The sequence below is a fragment of the Triplophysa dalaica genome, chromosome 19, assembly GCF_015846415.1.
Source record: "Triplophysa dalaica isolate WHDGS20190420 chromosome 19, ASM1584641v1, whole genome shotgun sequence".
Taxonomy (NCBI): Eukaryota; Metazoa; Chordata; class Actinopteri; order Cypriniformes; family Nemacheilidae; genus Triplophysa; species Triplophysa dalaica.
Genome location: NC_079560.1, coordinates 13,910,001 through 13,930,990, shown reverse-complemented (window position 1 = coordinate 13,930,990; position 20,990 = coordinate 13,910,001). Strand labels below are relative to the sequence as shown.

The window sequence follows — 20,990 nt, the reverse complement described above, 5'->3', positions numbered from 1 at the left end:
AAATAAATCATATATTGAATTTCATCAGTTCATATTTTGTTGATCTCAGTGAGTTGCCTCAATGAGTTTTGCCAACAGAATCTCACAGCAATTTATACGATCTTATTTGTACGTTTAGTACGATTTGCTTTAGCGCCAGTGATGTTTAGGGGTGGGGTATAGGGGAGGGGCCTCAGCATTGCTTTTTTCTAATAATTGTACATTTTCGTACTATTCAAGTTGACAAATTCATATGAATTAGCCACCACAAATTTTTTTTACAGTGTATTTTTGAAATATTATAAAAAATCTGTCAAACTACAGGAAAAGACTGAAAAACACTACTATGCGTACTGGGATTCAAACCTGTCCCTTTGTAGGTAACTGTAATATTTTCACATACACTTTTAAACATATATAATAATCCTAAATCACAAATGTATATTGAAATCATTTCTTCCTTTCTTTAATTTAGCAGACATGCATTTAAATATGTATGCTAGGGTTTTAACCTGCATCCTCTTTGTGAGTAAACTGAAACTACTATCGTTTGTTTTTCACGCCTACCACTGGTGCATCCTTTAAGAAATGAGGTGCATGACGCCCCGTCCTACACGGTCTTTTTTCTCTTGCAAATAATGAGAGTGAAACTTGGTGAAAGGGAGAAGCAGAAAGACACAAGAAAGTGCCCCGGGGACCGGCTGCTAGAATGGCTTTTGACGCTCACTTCTTCCGTAATTTGCCGATAAATGGGTGACAGATGTGCATAATGCTTCTGTGTGTGGAGCCGGCCAACAGAGGATGGAGCGGGAGTGCTCATGGGATGAGATAATGCCTACGAGAGGAAAAAGAGTTGGAATTCTCTTTTGCTTTCTCCTGTTGCTGCTGCCCAATGTGTGATTTCCAGCAGATGTTGTGCATACCCCTCAGCACAGTGAGGTCAGCATCCTGAAATCTCTGTTCCTCTGCATCAGGCTATGGTTAAACTTACACTCTGAGAAGTTTGAGCACGTGTGACCAAATCACCTATTTGAGGGCTAAAGGATTACAGTGAATTTTTAAAGTCCCCGTGAAATTAAAATGTATCCAGTTTGCTTTGTTAGTGTACATGTGTTGTTTTGTAAAGAACAATTTATCAGAGCTAGTCAATCTGTAAAAATGTTTTTTATCTGTTTTCTTAAATTCAAATCTGAAAATTCACCTCTGGAGTGGCGATTCCTCTATAATGATGTCAGTTTGACGGGTTGGGCAGAACATTGGTTAACTCCTCCCCTTCAGCTGTCAGTCCATATTTGAATTACTCGCCTATGTTTCTAGATCCAACCCTTTTAAAGAGGATCTTTTTTTTCATTGTTTATTCCGTTTCACTTGGAAATAAATGACAATACTGGAGACTTTTGAATGACAATGTTTACTTGGAATTTCAGGCTTGAAATTTCTGTCATCATTTACTCACCCTCTTGTCACTTCAAACCTGTATGATTTTCCCCCCTCTGTAAAACACAAAAGAAGATATTTTAAAGAATGTTGGTAACCGAACAACATTGGTCCCCCTTCACTTCTATTGTACAGTATGGACACAAAAACCAATGCATGTCAATGGAGACTGCTTAGGTTTGGTCGCCAACATTTTTTTAAATGTCTTCTTTTGTGTTTCACAGAAGAAAGAAAGTCATTCAGGTGTGAGGTGACAAGAGTTTGAGTAAATTTGAGAAAATGATGTCCGAATTTTCATTTTTGGGTGAACTATCCCTTTAACATGCTGCAGAAAAATAAGTCATAAAAATTCAGCTCTGATTCTGAGTCAAGGATTACATCACATTAGCCAATCACAAAGTGTACACATTTGTTATTGTTCATAAAAAGCTATACTTTGGGACTCTGGCGAGTATACCGTGAGCGCCAATATGGAAGTCAAACAAAGAGAATGTTTAACAAACAATTGGAAGGGAAAATCCTGTGTTGTGGTGAAAAACATTGGCTCGACCAATAGTGTGAGTTTATTTGGTTGACTGCTGGCACAACAGGGAGTGTTTCAAGTCAGTTTCAAGACAATTATTATTTTTGCAATTCCGTTCAGTGATCCTTGTACCGCAGAAATGACACGCTTTGCATTCTAATGTTTTTTTCTGGCTATACTTATGTAAGAGACAAATCCCATTTTAATGTTTTTGGATACAATGGCTCCACACCCCAGATTTGTTCTTACTTGTTTCAAATGTATGTTTTCGACCTTAAGCACCTCCTGTGTGTCAAATGATACGGTTGTGTTTTCGGTTCCTGATAAGGTTGATTTACAAACTCATTTATTTTCCATGTCTAAAAAAACACCTGATCCAGCATCCGTATGTTTTTAATACAAATAAAGCGTAATGCTTAAAATGCAAGGCCCCAAAAAAAAGATTTAAGGATTAAATGGGAACATGAACTCGGGGCAACCTGGACTTCATCAATGAAAGTTTTATTAGTATTATGATTATATATTAATATTATATATATATTACAAATTACAGGGCTGTGAAAGGATGAATCGCAATAAATATAAATAAACACATCTAAATATTTCCTAAATATGTACATATGTATGTTTATATTTCTGTGTTTTTAAATACAAAATGAATATGGACAGTTCACAGACATACAGTATATTATGTTAACAAAACTTTTATTCTGGATGTGATTAATAACGATTAATCCTTTGACAGCCCTAATACATTATATACATAATATTATATATAAATTACATTACTTATTATTTTGTACATTGTCATTTACACAGATTTGCGTTATTGGAAACTCTATCTTTTATTCTGTGAAAACAAAAATAGAGCACAACTTTAGACACCATTGACTTACATTTGGAAAATAACAGTATCAACTTTATGGAGAAAGCAGTTGCAGAGCAGATTAGCTTGCATTTAAATCATAGTCCTTATACCTTGCATCCATTGCAGTTTGGATTTAGAGCAAAGTATCAACTGAGACTGCAAATTGTTTTCTTAAAGAGAATATTAGATCCCTTTCAGACAAGGGGGTGTAGTTGGCGCAGTGTTCCTGGATCTGAAGAAAGCTTCGATACTGTCAACCATAAATTTTTTATATCAAAGTTGTCTAGTTAAATTTTTTCCACACATACACTTAATTGGATATATTCATACCTATCAGGTCGGACACGGTGTGTTAGAGTTCACAATCAATATTCAGCTGATTTATGTATATCTACTGGTGTCCCTCAGGGATCTATCTTGGGGCCCTTGTTTTTTGCCTTGTATGTAAATTATCCAACATCTGTTTGTTCTGGGGCTAACATACAAATGTACGCAGATGATACCGTGATTTACGTACATGGTAATAATTCGACACAATTTGGCAACGAACTGACAGATTCTATGTCCCATGTATCAGTAAGGCTGAAAAAAACTGTTTGCAATTAAATTTGTCCCAAACTGTATGTACTTTTTTTTAAAATCAAACAATATCGGTGATAAGCCAGTTGTTGTTGTGTCCGGGGCGAGGCTCCAGGTAGTTTCTTAATATAAATATCTTGGAATACTGATTGACTCCAAACTTGTGTTTAAAGCTCAGGTTAAAAAGGTTTGTAAGCAGGTTAAGTTTAGTCTCAATATTTAAGACTAAACATTATTAGGTTCTATGATTGTTTCTTAAAATGATTTAATACTTTGTTGATTTATTAACTATTTATCTTTTAGGATGACATGTAACATTCTGTCCAGGGACTACATAGGAAAATTGCTTCTGCTTATTCTGGTACACTTACTGTAATGTTTATTAATGTGCAATGTTCCTGTTAAATGACAAAAAAAAACATAATCATTTATTTAAGCTGAACTGTTCCTTTTAGGAATGTCCCTTATTCAATTGCCAAAGCATGTACGTATATGTACTAGTAGAATACCGACATACTTTCTAGGCATTATAATTATACACACGCATGTTTGTGTGTGTGCATGCGCATGTGTGTGCTTACGTGCTAAATGTTTTTTAGATTTCCTGCAGCGAGTTGCAGGGCTCCGGATCTGAGCTCAGCGCGTCCCCACTAATCCCCCTTCCTGTTTTGTGTAAATGCAGCGCAGCAGAGGAAGAACAGACTTATTTGATAAGTAGGCAGATAATGCCTTGCAGCCAATTACCTGATGGGCGTGTGAGAAGTGTGTTTGCGGACGGTGTGGTGATATATCTGTATCACTCCATAGCTTGGTGAGCGAGCTTTGTAAAAGAGTCCTGTGAGGTGGATCAGTGTTTTTATGATATATCATTATGTCTGGAAGCAAAAACATTTAATTGAATGCTGTCAAGCGGTAGAATCTGGAAGAGTTTGTGGCGTTGCAGTCCTGCCCAAGAGATTTTACCCTTCGGTCGCCCCTCTACACATAAATATGAGCACGGATCAAAGCCTGGACCACAAAATAACATCAGTGTGGACATGCTTGTGGTTTAAAGGCTCCGTGGTGGATCCGAAGGGTATTTTTGAGGATTGCGAGGAACATTTAGCAGCGAATGAGTTTTTGAGCCCAATAATTTGATCTTTTTTTTTAATAGCTGAAATGGAAAGGAATGGGCGCTGAGGGAAAACAAAGATTTGCAGCGTGCTAAATTTATCTGAGAAGGAAGTTCTTTGTTTATTTTCGGCCGTAAATGGGATCACCTGTCAACACGACATTTGCCTTGGCCTTCACACTTGTGTTTATTGGTATCTGTGTCAAGGATGTCCTGCAAGGATCTGCCTTTATATTCTGTCAAGTATCCATACTAATGTTTCTTTTTTTGCCGGTAACACAACTCTTAAGTTCGTGATATTGCGGCTGCTGGAATTTTATTTAGCATTTACTGACTTTCATGTTATTTGAAGGAACATCTCACCCAAAAATGACAATTCTGTCGTGGATTACTCAACCTCAAGTTGTCTTAAATCTGTGTAAATTTCTTTCTTCTGTTGAACAAAAAGATGCTGCAACTGAGATTTCTGGGGCACTATGACTGCCGTTAAAGTGGTTGTCAAAGATGCCCCAAAACTGCTTGTTTTCCTAAATTCTTCAAAATCTTTTCTTTACAAAGTCAATGGTGCCCCAGAATTCTCAGTTGCTAACACTCATCCAAATATCTTTCTTTGTGTTCTATCCCTTTAAAACACCTTTTATTTTAAGGAAAACAAAATCAGTGCCCATAAACTTACACTGTTATAAAATTTTCAGTATCCACATTCTATAATTTTTTCCTCTGGTCTACAGGTTTGGGATGAAAAGTATGTTATTAAATGATTAAATGATGGACAGTAAATGAATACAGAATTGCAATTTTTGATTGAGCTGTTCCTTTAAGTGGCATTGTCAATAGCACAATATGACTCATCAAGCATTTTTTTCTTTTACACCACACCAGCCCAATTTAAAAGCTATGAGCTTAAAAAGATAGTTCACACAAAAATAAAGATTAAGTCATCATTTATTTACTGAAATGTCAAAACCTGTTTATGATTGCGGAAGATATTTTGAGAAATGTCTCAGCGGTTTTGTGTTCATACAGTGGAAGTCAATGGGGGACAATGTTGTTCGCTTATCAGCGTCCTTCAAAATATCTTCTTTTGTGTTCTGCTGAAGAAAGAAAGTCGTTGAGGTCGGAATGACATGAGGATAAATAAATTATGAAAGATTTAAAAATTTTTGATAAACTAACCCTTTAAAAGTTTTTTTTTTTTTTAACATCTTCACCCATAATTCCATCCATGCATCTTTTTCATCCTGTGATACCTCCCTGTTATAAGATCCCATTTGTAAACTGGAAACTCTGATCCACTTTAATGGCGGCTGGATTCCAGTCTGTTTTCCTGGCATGGAGATTCCTATTTAGCCGATGTGTTCGCGTGGAAGATCGTATCGTGTTATTTTAGCTTTTTAATACAAACATTTAAGCGCCACTCCTGCCCATTAACAGCTCACAATTTGGGCTGTTCGAGGCGCCGTCGCGCGCGTTGTTTCGGGAATGCTGATAAAGTGGCTGGGTTTAGAGATTATAGCCGAGTGCGAAGGGAACTGAGGCAGCGAAGGGGCCCAGATTCCTCATTCCGATTGCACGAGCCCCTCCCTCTCCTCCCATGCTTGAAATCCAAGCCAAATCAATTACACTCCCCCGGCACCTCCGAAATTACAGAGCAATAAATAACCCCCCAGAAAAATATGAAAGAGTTATGAGGGCCTGCGAATGGTGGGGAGGCCCACGGCTCCTTCATGGTGCCCCTCCTCTCTTCCCTCTGGATTTCTCACACTCGTCCTGTCTTCGTGACTGTAGATGAGGTCTTCTTGATTCCTCGCGCATCTCTAGTTTCAGTGCTTTGTGTTGTTCATGACCTTGAGTCCAGCCTGAGGATATGTGATCCGGTGTGTAGCGGGCGGCCAGCTTCTTCTGAGGCACATGAGGATTGTGGGACATTCATCTTCTTTCTTGAATAGGTCCTTTGGCTGGGGAAGACCTGAAAGGGACAGTTCACCCAAAAATAAAAAATCTGTCATCATTTATTCACCCTCGTGTGGTTCAAAACATGTATAAGACTCTTTCTTTGGTGGCACACTAAAGAAGATATTTTGAGAAGTGTCTCTTTGGTTTTGTGTCCATACAATGGAAGTCAATGGGGGCCAATGTTGTTTGATTGCCAACGTGCTTCGAATTCCGTTGTAGTAATAACAAAATAATTTTCAATTACTATCATTATTTTCCATGTAAAGTAGAGGTTTTGTGTGTCCAAACGTAAGAACATCAGATTCATTACTCAACAGCACATTACTAATGATTCCTGAATTGGGTTTCTTAAGTGCATGCAGAAAAAACATCAACCTGACATGCAAGTTTGAGCGTGGAATGTCAACTTTCACAACACAATCCCACATATATGTTCACCGTAAACTCAGACATTTTCCAGGTCAATTCTGACAGTCTTTTTCAGTGAAGACTTCCAAACCTGCGTGAGCGTAAGAGCCAAAATAAAATGGCGCCATTTACTGGGGGATGTTTACCCTTCGCACTTCCTGGCCTCACACACTCTAGGCATTATCCACAGAGGCTCTGTGTATAGACAAGTGTTCAAATACTTCCCGTGATCAGCAGATAGAGGGAAAGAGAAAACACACACACACAGATAAGCCATTGTGCTGTCGTCCGGAGCGCTGGGCTCAAGGCTAAGCGGTTGAACATTAACTGTGAACTGTATACTGCTGAGCACTTGGCATGACTTAACTACAGCGCATAAACATAAATCTCTTAACAATACAGGGTCATATTTGTTAGAAGAATGAGTCAGTAATAAAATCTAAGGTTGTGAGTTTGATGTCTGTGATGTTTTTTCTAAAGTGAGTGTGAGGGAATGTGTCTGGAGTTTGATTTTGTGAGTGCGTGACTTTGTTTGGGATACAGGAAGGCAAACAGCTGATGTAATATTCTTAAGTAATGGCTAAATAATCACTCTGGCTGGCCTTACTACACTTCACACTGGCTTCTGTAGATAAATATGACATTGATGTATAGTGTGCTTTACAAATGACATGAAAGTAAAAATGTTTGTATTGGCAGGAGTTTACTTATTATTTGGGTTTTTAGCAATATCAGTCTGCAAGTAACGTTTTCATAAGTCTAATGAGTTACGGCAACATGTTGGAAAAAAATGATTTTGGGACTATAGTGAAAATGAAAAGCGGAAACCGGGGCTAGTTGTCACATGGGTCTTATGTCAATAGATGTTTGCAAGTGTAATGTGCAGTGTTGAATGTGTGTTTTGTTTAGCAGTGGTTATGAAACTTTTTTAATTTTTTACTCATATCATTTTTAACCTGTATGACTGTTTTCTTATACAGAAATCAAAAGGAGATATTTGGAAGAAACTTGATAACCAAACAACATTAGCCCCCATTGACTTCCATCTACAGCATGAGAACAAAAGCTTTGAGACATTTTCCGAATTATCTTCTTTCATCATGAAGGTTTTGAATGACATGAGGGTGAATAAAAAATGACAAAAATGTTGAGCTGATCAGGACACAAACTTGAATTGACCGAGGTACTGCTGTGCCATGTGTTGGCGTGCTGCCACCAAGTGTATCTGGCACTGACTGTTGGGTATTGTATGACTTTGTTGTAGTAGAAGTAATTGTTTACTTTTTGTCCATAGTTTTGTAGATTTTGTTTAGTTTTCCAAAATTTTTCTAAGGTTTGGCAAAGACTCGTATCTAAAGGAATTTACAGTGCATTTGAGGAACATATTGTCAACTCACATGTTCCCCGAGAAATTAAACTTTTAAACAAAGCTGCACAAACACATTGAAAACAAAATATGAACAAAAATACATTGTACGATTTCTCTTTTATGCCAAAAATAAAAAAGATCAAGTTCCATGAAGATATTTTGGAGATTTCCTACCGTAAATATGTCAAAAGTTTCTTTATGTGAGTAATATGCTATGCTAAGAAATTGATTTAGACAACTTTAAAGGTGATTTTCTCAATATTTAGATTTTTGCACCCTCCGTTTTCAGATTTTCAAATAATTGTTTCTCGACCGAATATTATCGTATCCTAACAAACCATACATCAATGGAAAACTAATTTATTCAGCTTTCAGATGATGTAAAAATAAAAAACTGACCCTTAAGACTGGTTTTGTTGTCCGGAGTCACATTTGTTCTTTTCCATCCAGGACAGGCTAAATCTTTATTTGCGCATTTGGCAGATGCTTTTGTCCAGAATGACTTATTGTATTATTGTAACACATCTCAATAAAATGGAAGGAAGGAGTCGGGAACCGGAAAACATTAAACAAGTTTTAATATAAATAATAACAGCCGGCGGCCCCTCACGGACGACCGCCGGCGAACAAAACATAAACATAAATACCAATATAAATACAAACGTAAAACAAGTTCGGGCCCGGTCCTCTCTCTTCGACGGTCCGGTCGCTCGTTCCTTTTATGCTCCCATCTCCTACGTGATTCGAGCCCGGTGTGCGCACAGCTGGCGCTAATTCACAATTACTCACCGGACTCGAACCACGGTCTCGCCCCGCCTACTCTACTACAATTATACTCTACATTTGTATGTGAGTATGAGTACGAACCCATGACCTTGACATTGCTAGTGCCAAGCTCTAACACCACCATGCTTATAGGATTTTGCTTACTTTCATACTTTTCAACGTTTTTATAAGTTACTATAGTATACACTCTTGTATAGTACAGTACTTAAATAAAAGTATATAAGTTGATTATTAGATTACTTTATAAGGTATACACTCAAAGAACCAGTGCTATATAGCACTAAAAGTGGTTCTTGGCTCGTAATCATAAGGGAACCACTTTATAAAAAAACATATTTTGGTGCTTCAGTGCTATTTAGAACTGTTGAAGAACCATACAGGGGCTAAACGGGATCTTTATACGGAAATGGTGCTATACAGGCTAGCACCTCGGTCAACCCAAAGAACCTCTGGAGAACCTCTGGAGAACCTCTGAATCACCAAGATACGGTGCTACTAAAAGTGGTTCTCCTATCATTACGTGCAAGGAATCACTTTAGGTCGCGCACATTTTTTTAGCGTCAGCTCCGCACCGAGATGGAAATAGTTCGACTTTTCGGAGTGCCTCGCGCGCACCGCGGGTCATTTGAAGAGAGAAAGCAGCTCGCGAATTTGGCGCGGTTTTAGATGTGAATCGGGCCTTAAGTGCTATATATCACAATTTTTTTGGAGAGTATGGAGACTGAATGACAATCATATTAAAGTCAACATCAGGATAAACTCACTCCTTGTCTGTCCGTGGTAATCCATGGAAAACTAGCTCAAAATCACCACTGCTAGATAAGATACGTGATTTGTAACAAAAAAAGAATCCTATCAATTTGCAAAGGCAATTTCAGTGGTGGCAGAACATAGCAAAACATATCATAAACATTGTCTTCAAGTTCGAAATTTCTGCTTGCTTAGATTATTTAACACACTATACATTAAGCTTCGAAACAAAATGACTGCCTCTGATTGCTTTTAAGACATAACATTGTATAATAAAGTTGTAAATAGTTCAGCCTGGGGCATGCAAAGTGTCCTTTGGAAGCCTAGAATGCACCTTTGCCCTTTGGCCAAACATGCAGGTCATGTAGAGATGAGAGACAGTCAGTCCATGATGGACAAACTCTTATCTATGCAACACCAGCTGGGCGAGACTGTCTCCACAGAGACACAGACACATTTTACACTCAAATCATAGTTCTGCTCGTCTCCTGATAATGATTTGTTACACATGGCAGATAAATCCGAGATGCAGATATGTGTCTAGACAGGCATTTAGGGTTTAAAGGGATGACATTAAAGTGTGAGTCTTAACAGTCTGTTTCAAATGAAATACAAACAAATCCAATCATTTGGTGTGAACATTGCTAGATTGAAGAGCTGATTCAGCCGTGTGTATTATGTGAAAAGAAAAAATCTTATATCTTCATGAAATAATAAATGCTCAATTAAGTAAATGTGAGATTGAAAATGTTTAGTAAAAACATTCTTTACGCTAAACAAATGTTGTTTTAACTCATAACGTTGGGTATAAAATGTACAAATTCAACCAATGGTTTTAAAATTAACCAATGCTGGGTTGTTTCAACCATTGGTTGAGTCACATATGGGTGATTGACGACATTCACATATTAATAGAGACAAGGCAGAAACACGACTCTGTATTTTAAATTATACTTTATTTAATATAAAACAAACAATAAACAAATAAATTAGATATTTCTAAAATAATTCTCTTGAGGGGAAATTTATAATAACATCGTTCGATTGTTAAATTGGAGAATACACAAATGGAATGTCGTGTGGTTTATAATTCTTTTGTCGTTGGTACACACACAATGTGCTTTTAGAGATGTGGAGGGGCCGTGTGAGGTCACGCACTGCCTACAAGAGTTTGCTTCTCATCTGGAGGTCAAACATTGGTGTAGCTGCCTAAGAAGGAGATTTTGAGCTCTGGAAAGAAATCTCTAGTCTCTTACTAATCTCTAACAATTTCAGCCGTGTTCCAATCAGGGAAATCAGCTCGCAAACTCTATTTGAATGCGCACCATTTGTCTCCAGAATGCGCCCGGAGGGATTTTCTAGGAGCGTCCCTGGCTAAGAATGCAAAGTATCGGGTAAATTAACTTGAAAAAGCTATTGGCTTCTTATCAGCTTGTGGGATGAGGCTTTGCATTCCCCGAAGGACATGGCTGAATCTGTTTAGAAAGGCCAGCATTAGCATTTGTATATTAAAAGATAGTGCCGGATAAAGATGAGCAGCTGGAGCCATTAGCATAATAAGGGGCATTCTCATTTGCACACAGACTCAGAAAGCCCCCCAATCACCCCAGCCAGCAGTCACACACATCACAGCTGCTTGAGACCATTGTCCACCTTGGTCTGTGCCGGGACCTCGCAAACACACCGGGATGGTTAAAAGGTTACTGTGTTGGACAATGGAGGATTCAGCGTTTGAAATCAATCAATATCAAGGCATTTCACATTCAGTTAAGTCCTTTTTTCGGGTACAGTGCTGACAATGGAAGCACTGCTGGTCCCCAATGTCTCGGTTTGAATGGGGTGGAGGGTTGCAATGAACGGAAAGGCATGAAATGAAGCGAACAACGGAAAGTTGAATGCTGGGAGGTTTGGCGTACGATGAGCAGCGAAAAAACAGCTATTGAGAACGTTTTGATACATTGTTCAGGGGTGGATTGAAAAGAGATTTACATAATTTCTTCACCTATGTAACACCTTCACTTTATATCATTTAGAATAATTTATAAAACGTTATTGTCTTCTGTAAGGATATGTACATAAAATACTTTAAGATATTCACAGGAAATGCGAAAAGTCAGGCACTTTGCTGCCACTACAGCAATTTTTAACATGCGAGATCCTGAGATTTAAGACAGATTTTTAAATAAAAAAAATTGTAGAATAATCTTATATAGAGACAGATTTATATTTATCAATGCTATCCACTTTTTATATCAAAATAAATGTTCTCTTTAAAAAAAATCTGGTGCTCCTATATGCCACTCGAATGTAACTTTGTACAAGCAGCGCCCACTGAATAGAAACGTTAAACGCGACAGCCGGACACAGTCCTGTTTCTGCAGCGGAAATCTGATGAAGTTATCAATCGCCAAGTTTCATAGTGCCAAGCATTCTTGTAATGTTCTTAGGCAGAGCAACACAGGCAAAAATCCTTGTACCGCTTTTTATGCAAGTGTTTGTCGTAGTGTCATCCTATGCCTGCGAGTTAGTGTCGAAAAGACTATCGGATCGGATGCTTCAGGTCCATCCGAGAACGTACGTCATGGTACCCGAGGAGGCATGGGTCGGTTGACAAAGCATCATGGGTAAATACTGAATCGTTGTCTGAGGAGCAAGAGCTGGAAGTGTCTTCACAAGATGGTGAATATTGTTCGAACGGAGTGGATAGGTCCAGGTACTACAGATACAAAAACAAATGGATTAAAATTTGAATTCTCAGGAAATACGCAAACTGATAAAACGCATAACTTGAATGCACTGGATAAAAGCCAAATGGGTAAATGTAATGAAATGCAAAGGATGTTACCTCATCTGAAATAGACACCAGCACTCTATCGAGCTCCTCCACCAGCTGTTTGAATGTCGGCCGTTGTGTCGGTACCGCGTGCCAGCATTCTCTCATCTTCATATAGCTGTCAAAGCAATTCAAACAAATTGTAAGTATTCTTTAACATGAAATATTTTAAAACCTTTTGTTTCGTAGGTTCCAGAAGTTGTTTTGGTAAACAAATTGATGCTTACAGCTCATGTGTGCAATTGGAAGGTTTGTCCATTCGATGGCCTTCCTTCAGCAGCTTAAAAAGTTCCTCTACTGGTATTCCAGGGTACGGCGATCCCCCCAACGTGAAAATCTCCCACATGAGAACTCCAAAAGACCAACTGCGGAGACAAGGGATCAGCAATGTCAGCGCACCGTTAAGGATAATCTGCTTGAACTATGCTAATTCGATCCTTTAGCTAAGACTGTTTTTAGTGATTGGAACTTATTTTAATCTTTACAAACATCCACCAGCATTAGGATTAAACTATACTAAACCGAGCATTCTGGGTAATCTGGCATTCCATCCCTGCTCGGCTGAATGTTTGGCATAGCTGCAATGATTAGCCAGACTTACACGTCGCTCTGGTGTGTGTAGACTCTGTCAAACAAGGCTTCTGGTGCCATCCATTTCACTGGCAAACGGCCCTGAAATTGAAAACAACAGGACGGTTAGCGGGACAGTTGGCTGCAACACAGGCTGAGCCAAAGAATTCGCTTCTGAGCTTCAAAAAATACGACCGCCCACTCTGTTGCTTATCCCCGCCACCCTTTCTCCAATTATGAATTATTATAAAGCCGTCTGCCAATCAGTACGGACACATAAAATATCTGTCTTTAGCATTGATGCATCAAACAGCGACAACAAGTGAAGCATGTAGCCATGTTTGCTTTTATAAATGTTTAAAGTTTTGACACTCACATTGGTGGTCTTTTTGTAGTAGTCAATTTGGTGGACTCCTCTCGCCAAACCAAAATCTGCAATTTTCATGACATTGTCTTCCGTCACGAGAACGTTTCTTGCTGCTAGGTCTCTGTGAATGCACTGTGGGAAAAACAATCGTTGTTCAGTTGAAATAGCATTTACAACGTTTCCGAGTTAACACAAATAAAAATTAAAAAAAACATATTTTGTAGCCACAAAGCAGATGTGACCTCAAACTGTTTTTGGTCTTCGGTGCTTCGGTCAAGATGTAGCGAGCAATTTTTGCAGATGTTTTAAACAACCTTAACTTGAAATAGACTCGGATTTCATAGGAAAAACAACACTGGGCTACTTTCTAAATGCATGTCATTAAGTTTATTTTGGTTTTTATTTTAAATAGAAGTGGTATTTGAGGATTGAAAAATAGGACGAAAAGGCCCCTAGTTTGTGGCCCTTAATGGAGGGGTTTCAGACGACTACATTCTTAGCAGGCCACAAAACGCTAGTAATACGATCCTGTACACAGGCGGGTCTGAGGGCCTGCTTGCTAACAGATTTATGGCAGCGCTAAAAAGGACAAAGACCATAGAGGCCGGATGACCACAGCGGTAAACACAACACACTGCCACTCCACTGAGGAATGCTCGGCATCACGTATCAGACAAAGGGATGTGTTGATAAGATGAGGGGGTAGGCTCCTATCCCTGCAAGCAACTTACTCTTTTGGATGCAAGGTATTCCATGCCTCTTGCCACTTGGTAGGCACAGGAAACCAAGTCTTTGAAGGTGAGCTGCTCTTCAGGAACCTTGGTCACATCAAAGGTGTAGTCCATGCCAGGAGGCCGACGGGCCCGAAGATATTCTCGTAGGCTACCCTTAGATGCGTATTCAACCAGCACATAGAGTGGACCTGAATCAGAAATATTTTACGTTGAAATTCATTTTAAGAGGCGAATGAACTAAATATCAGCTGAGCTGTCAGATGGCACTGTGGAAGACTTACCATCTTGTGTGCAGACGCCAAGAAGGTTTATAATGTTCTTATGTTTGTCCATCACCTTCATTAGCTCCATTTCAGAGATAAGGTCAGCGAGGTCTTTGTCGGTTGCATCATCTGTTTTCAAAATGACCATGTCATACTTTTTAGTTTACGGTTAAGGTTATATTTCGAATAGAATATGATTTTGAACATATGCTCAAACTTACCTTTAAGCATTTTAACGGCTACTGTGGTCGCATGATCTGAATTCTCTTTGTTAATCCCATAAGCGTCTGCTCTCACCACCTGACCAAAGCAGCCCTCACCAAGTGGTTTGCCCAATGTCAAACTGTCAGGAGAAAATTATAATAGTTTAGCACGATATAAATATTGTGCTAAAAAACATATTTTCAGACTATGTTCTGAAAGTTGCTGCTATTACGAACTTCTCTCTATGAAACTCCCAGTCAGGATCATAAGGCAGTTCAAACTCCATAACTCCAGCCAGCATTGGAGAACAACTGGAGGAAAGACGAGCTACCCTCATCAGCGAGGCACTTGACTTTCCAGAAGAATTGGACTCCAATGAATACTGCAACACGGTCCAAGACATACAGAATTAAGATCTCGAATGCACCTCTGAATGTTGTGCATTCAGGAAATTGGCATGGGATCGTTCAAGGGATGTTGTCTTACCTGTCTGCGTAAAGGAAATTTGGAGAGCTTCTGCACGGGAAGCGTATCGAAAGCCTCCCGACTAGGATGAACCTGCATGCGGCAAAGGACCACGATGACAATGGCCATCACCAGTGCCAGGAACCCAGAAGCATAGATGATTATGTCAGTGTACTTGGCTTCCATAAGGTCAATCTCCTTCGTCACCTCTTTCTCTGTGGATTAGACAAAATTGTAAGTAACGAGAACATTGATTTAGGTGGTTCAAGCAATTAATTATGATTTGTGTGTCTATGCAAACTTACCCGAGAGGACAGTAAGCCAAGCAGACTGATGGGAGTAGCCAATAGAGTTTCCAGCCAAGCATGTGTATTCTCCAGCATCCTCCATTGTGATGTTGGTAAGATATAAGACTTCAACTTCAGACATGTTCAAACTTCCTGTCTGAGAAGTTAGAAGAAAATTTCTTTAATGCTAATTTGCTCAGTTGGTTTGATTCTAAGGGAACACACAACTAAACCCTAAGTGCACTAAAAAGTATCCTCATTCAAAATACATGAACAGAGCATCCTGCAGTAAGACTTATGAAAGACAATAATAATACCTTCACTATCTTGACATACGGAATGCCATCTGGTCCGTACCGGCTGCCATTCATCTCAATGTGCTTCAACCACTGGATGTGAGGTTGGGCATCACTGTAGACTTTACAAAGAAACTGGACATCTCCACCCACTACTTCGGTAATGTTCTTTGGTAGACCAGCTTGCAGAATTGGCCTGTGTGGAGAACGCTCTGAAAAAAGACAAGAAAGACTGTTTAATACATGAACTACATTGACAAAGTTATATTCATACATGTAATTCAAAAACTATAACTATTACTACATATGTCTTGTCGTGAGTCGTTGTCTTTTTTGGCAATAAACGTTTACTTTGGTGGAAATGTGATAACTACATTTGTGATATGTTGTTCATTAGCATGGGGATACCCAAGCGGCACTTTCAAAGCTGACCAATCCTCACTAATTGGTTCTATTAAGAGATATTTTAAGCCAGGCCCTGTGTGTTGGGACTCTTTGAACTCAATGGGCTCTCTTCCCCCCATCTGCTAGGACTCAGCAGTTGACCCTACGCCGGACTCCTTACATGCAGGTCTGTCACAGGTCAGATAGAAAATCGGTCTGGACGCCTCAGCCTACAGAGCTCCCAGGCACGTACCACGCAGGCCTATGCCAGCCCCCACCCTGCCCACTCCCGCTGGGATGATATTTATTCGCCTATTCCAGTGTGGATCTTAAATATCTGTTTAGACAACTAGAGCCTCGGGTTAACTCTGGTGCCTGTGGTGCTGCCGTGAGCCCGGTGGCCGTCCCTGAGGTGCGTTTGGTGCCTGTCTCGCTATGTGACGCCACTGAGCGGCTTGAACAGGATTTTACTGATTTGATGCTTATTGGCCCTGACACATGCTGAGCATGGCAGGCCTGCAATGGCTCCTTGTGGAGCCAGTCGGCTGTCTAGAGCATGCAAGCAGAATCCCACATACCCAATACGTCCAGGAGGTAGGTGTGAGCGATGGACCCGTATTTGTTCTCCACCACGCAGCTATAGTTCCCACGGTCTGAAGGAACCACGCTCTCCATGACCAGGCTCCAGTGCTGATGTCGTAGCTATGATAAATGATAAGATGATACGATTATTTTCAGATATTTTTAACTCACTGCAAAGTAATTGGTCTTTACACTACAAGCGCATAAGAATGAATGACAAAACAAATCTCTCACCTTGATGCCTCCAATCCTGTGCTCTCCTCTGAACTCTCTGCCGTTCTTTAGCCAGCGAATGGTTGGGAGAGGGTTTCCTGTGGCAGGGCACCGAAATTTGACAGTGTTACCAGCCGGGACAGCATACAGCTTCTTCTCCATCCGTTGAGTGTGAGTCCAGTATGGTGCTAAAAGAGAGGAAAGAAATTAAGCCTATGGTTTTCTAGACTACTACAGAAGTTGCCAACCTTGATGCATTATGAACACTAACCTCTGGAGATGTAAATCTGATCGTTTTCTGTTTCAGGATCATCCAGACCATTGTCCTCATCATCATCTCCCGACCCAACAGCATCTGCAAAAGAGGACCTAGGTAATCAAGCAATCACATATTAACTCAAAAGCAGTGCTTTTTAATTAACTTTTATGTGGCAGAAAGTACCCGTCACTGTGATGGTGAAATTGCGCAGGGCTTCTTTGGTACCACGGAAAACACACACATACAGTCCTGAATCTTCATAGGTTACATCTGCAATCTCCATGACTGCTGCTCTTATTTGGATCCGAGCGCTGTGTTGGACCCGTGCACCACCCTTGAACCACTGTACGGCTCCGGGGCGACTTGTGTCACAGCGGAGTTTTAGTGCATCTCCAAGCTCTAGAAGCAGATGTTCTGATGTTTCCTCAGTTGGCTCTTCGGTAACTTCTGGAACAAAAAAAAAACATTATTATTTGTAACCCCATTACACTAAAGTGAAGCTGTCATAGCACCTTGACATTCAATAGTTGGATATCTACCTGATAAGACTTCCACCCAGGCAGAGCGAGAAGCTTGTCCGGCCGAGTTTTCCGCCTTGCATACGTACTCTCCTGCATTTTCCGAGGAAACATTCACTAAAGGAAGAATGTTGACTTTGGAGGTGTTTTCCAGAAGAGGCTGTAGGGGAAACCAAGCATTACTCCTTGTCTTCTGAAGACACAAATATCCATAACAGCAAATCTTTAAATCACTTTCTCACCGTGAGCGCCGTGAGACGTGGTGATCCGTCAGGCCCTAGGCGATTGCTGTCCTTCTTGAACCACTGGAGACGTGTTGAGGCCGGCTGGTGGAGTTTACACACCAACTTCACATGTCCTCCAACCATTACTGTGGCATTCTCGGGAAATCCAGGCAGGATAATTGGCCGGGAAACTCTGATATCTGGCCAAACAGAAACAAGTAGACATTTCAGTACATCACCTCAGTTTTTGACAATAGGATTACTCTTGGGTTGCTCTGCACATTTAATAAACACAACTATGTACCCGGAACGTCGCTAATTGCTAACTACAGCCTTTCTCGGAACGATCATCACTGTTTTGAAGCAAATGAGTCAAACGGAGCAACAAACAAAAGAGTGCAAATGAACACAATTCTCAGCGGAGAATGACCTTGCTTTGACTTCACTGCAGTGTTCCTTATGGCCCAGAGGTGATTGCGATAAGCATTCGAGTGAGGCACCCACCTCCCCACACCCCCCCTCCAACCGAGCAATGTCACCTCCAGCACTGGAGCATAACATTCTTCCACCAATACACTAATGAACTTCACTGAATAAAACTAGGGCCTGGCCGCTATGTGAACCCGGAGAGGGTGTGAACCATCAGCATGAAAATAATGGACAAGCTAAACAAAACACACAAACACATGCGTTCACTAAAAATAGGATGAATGGTTGAACTTGCAAACTTTTGGTGAAAAGAAACGCTGATAGGGGATCTTGAGGCATGTGCATATTCAGTAGGAACAAAACTTATTTGTAGAACTTTCAAGGCCTTGTAGTAAACCATGTAACAAACAATTTCAGCACAAAAAATTATTTCTGTCTTTCTTCTTTTAGCTCTCCATTTCCACCAGCACCACGCTTGCCTGGGAGGCTCTGACTATTAAAGTATTACAGTTCTCAAAGATTTTAATTTCTTCTGGCAGGAACTTAGCAGGGCATTATTTGACTGCACCACAGGGTTTTTCAACCTTTATCACCTTCTCATCACCTGTTGTAGCTCACACTTGTTCAGAATAAGGTTCTTTAATGAACACTTGCCCGGTCCTCACCAAGGTCTACTTTCCCCAATGTGCACCATGTGCTTCAGTTAAGCATATTTACTGGGATTAACATAAACATAGTCGTGTAAATGCAGTGCCACATTAAGCTTATCACTGATACTTCCAAGACGATGAATCCTTGTAAGGGGCCTATCACACACACAAAATAAGGAAACATTGGAAGCCAGGTCTGTGTCTAAATAGCTCCTAAAGATAATCAGTTGCCTACTTGGCAGGTACACAATCTAGACTACCCAGTGTTCATATAATATCAGAAGGAGCAATAGGAGACCCATCTTTCCCACCCCCCAGCATCCCACAATCCCTTGTTACTGGCATTGGGCCAGACAGATTTACACTTCCGAGCCTAAGGGCTTTGGCAGGATCAGGTAGCACTGTTTATGGCTCATGAAAATACAGGGATTCTTTTACACTCTAAACGATTACATCCTCTTCAACTTCCCCAGGACTCACAATCGACTTCGGCCCACTTATGCATGATGCTATGTCTTACAAAATCCTCATTTCGAAAACAATCAATACAATGCACAAATAATATGTATATTGTACTGGGAAAATCAAGTTGGCTTTAAGTTGACATTCTTTCTTTTTAAGATATTAATTAAAAAAATATACATACAGAATTTCCAATCCAACATTAACAGTGACATCATGGTTAAGACTGTAAGCCCTTTGAAAGTTTGATTTATGTGAGAAAGTTCATCCATACCTTTCGTTATACTTCTTGCAAACACCAATTCCGTGGAGCAGATGGTAATGAAAATCTTAAAGATGCTCAACATCTTGCTGAAGTAATGTGTGCGTGTGTGCAGAAGACAGCTGGTCAGCTTCAAATGCTGACTCCAGGCATTGGCAACCCCAGGGTAGTCACAAACCTGAGAAGAAAACATAGCTGATTTACAATTCTTGTGAAAGATGTACGTTTACATAAATGCATAATGCATTGTACACCCCAGCCTTCCCACATTTGAAAATGAATGGCTTGTTGTACACCTAAGTCATTGTTGGACATTGTCCACCTCCCCGAACGACATGAATATCTCTGAATGCGCAGTCATTAAGGACAGTTGTTTATCAATGGAACCTGTACAACGTGCTTTTAATGGCTCGTTTCTATACAAACACATGAATCGGGTCCGAAACACCTATGACTAAAGAACGATTGTCCAAAAAAGCGAACATATAAGTTGGACATTTTTATTTTTTAATGCGTAACCTTCAACGCAAATCCTGTAGGAAAACGCAATTGTTTGTTTGTCTCTATTTTTAAAGTTTGTATTTTTCTACCTACTCCAGCTGCACTTCAAAAACGCTTATTTTGCTCAGCATGAAAAGTAAATAAGAGCAAACGTCAGGCTCTCTGGGTCCGAGGAGCCACTTGTGCTCTGAAAAAATACGAGAATTTCGCACCAGAGTGAGAGTTTGGTTAAGATAAATAAATCCATTTACAAGTGTGAAACCACTTGGTTTCCTTAATGAAACTAATTTAGTAACTCTGAACGGAGTCAGAAACACCCAGAGTCGCCTAATAGGCTGTGTTCGAAGAAATAGGCGGAAAAGCTGGATTTTAATCACACAGTATTGCGCGAATGATTTATAACGTGGTGTTTTGTACTTAATAAATGAGTGACACTTTCAGTTTGAATCATGCATATTAGGCAGCTGTTTAATCGTAATAAGGGTTCCTGTTTTATTCTTTATTCAGAAATTGTTTTGTATTATTATTTAATCAATTAAAACTGACCAAATGCATGTGTCGAATGATTTGCATGCCACGATTATTATTCTTTTGTACTATATGAAAATAAATATTTACCTCTTTTCTTGTGGCCTTTGCCCTGTGATCGGTCAGTGGTTCGATAAGGCACCACCAAGCTTATTTCCCTTGAGTCCGGGTGACCCTTGAGACACTCATGTGT

The 20,990-nt window shown here is 39.9% G+C and overlaps 1 protein-coding gene across 2 annotated transcripts in view; it reads right to left on the bottom strand.

Moving 5' to 3' along the window:
• Positions 1 to 10,703: 10,703 nt before the first annotated feature.
• Positions 10,704 to 20,990, bottom strand: part of fgfr4 (fibroblast growth factor receptor 4) — a 10,813-nt gene continuing 526 nt past the window's right edge. The window contains exons 1-20 of one of the 2 annotated variants that reach the window (XM_056730942.1): positions 20,888 to 20,990; positions 19,781 to 19,946; positions 17,984 to 18,165; positions 17,763 to 17,901; positions 17,407 to 17,670; positions 17,236 to 17,319; positions 16,986 to 17,152; positions 16,748 to 16,871; positions 15,807 to 15,997; positions 15,508 to 15,646; positions 15,224 to 15,417; positions 14,974 to 15,119; positions 14,755 to 14,876; positions 14,552 to 14,662; positions 14,268 to 14,458; positions 13,546 to 13,668; positions 13,201 to 13,271; positions 12,827 to 12,964; positions 12,612 to 12,717; positions 10,704 to 12,482 (exon numbers count right to left, since the gene is read on the bottom strand). The exon at positions 20,888 to 20,990 is cut by the window's right edge and continues 526 nt beyond it. In XM_056730942.1, coding sequence (XP_056586920.1) covers positions 12,306 to 12,482; positions 12,612 to 12,717; positions 12,827 to 12,964; positions 13,201 to 13,271; positions 13,546 to 13,668; positions 14,268 to 14,458; positions 14,552 to 14,662; positions 14,755 to 14,876; positions 14,974 to 15,119; positions 15,224 to 15,417; positions 15,508 to 15,646; positions 15,807 to 15,997; positions 16,748 to 16,871; positions 16,986 to 17,152; positions 17,236 to 17,319; positions 17,407 to 17,670; positions 17,763 to 17,901; positions 17,984 to 18,165; positions 19,781 to 19,853 — 2,742 coding nt within the window. In that variant the 5' untranslated portion in view covers positions 19,854 to 19,946; positions 20,888 to 20,990 and the 3' untranslated portion in view covers positions 10,704 to 12,305. The remainder of the gene's footprint in view (positions 12,483 to 12,611; positions 12,718 to 12,826; positions 12,965 to 13,200; positions 13,272 to 13,545; positions 13,669 to 14,267; positions 14,459 to 14,551; positions 14,663 to 14,754; positions 14,877 to 14,973; positions 15,120 to 15,223; positions 15,418 to 15,507; positions 15,647 to 15,806; positions 15,998 to 16,747; positions 16,872 to 16,985; positions 17,153 to 17,235; positions 17,320 to 17,406; positions 17,671 to 17,762; positions 17,902 to 17,983; positions 18,166 to 19,780; positions 19,947 to 20,887) is intronic. The other variant, XM_056730943.1, reaches the window with a different exon arrangement.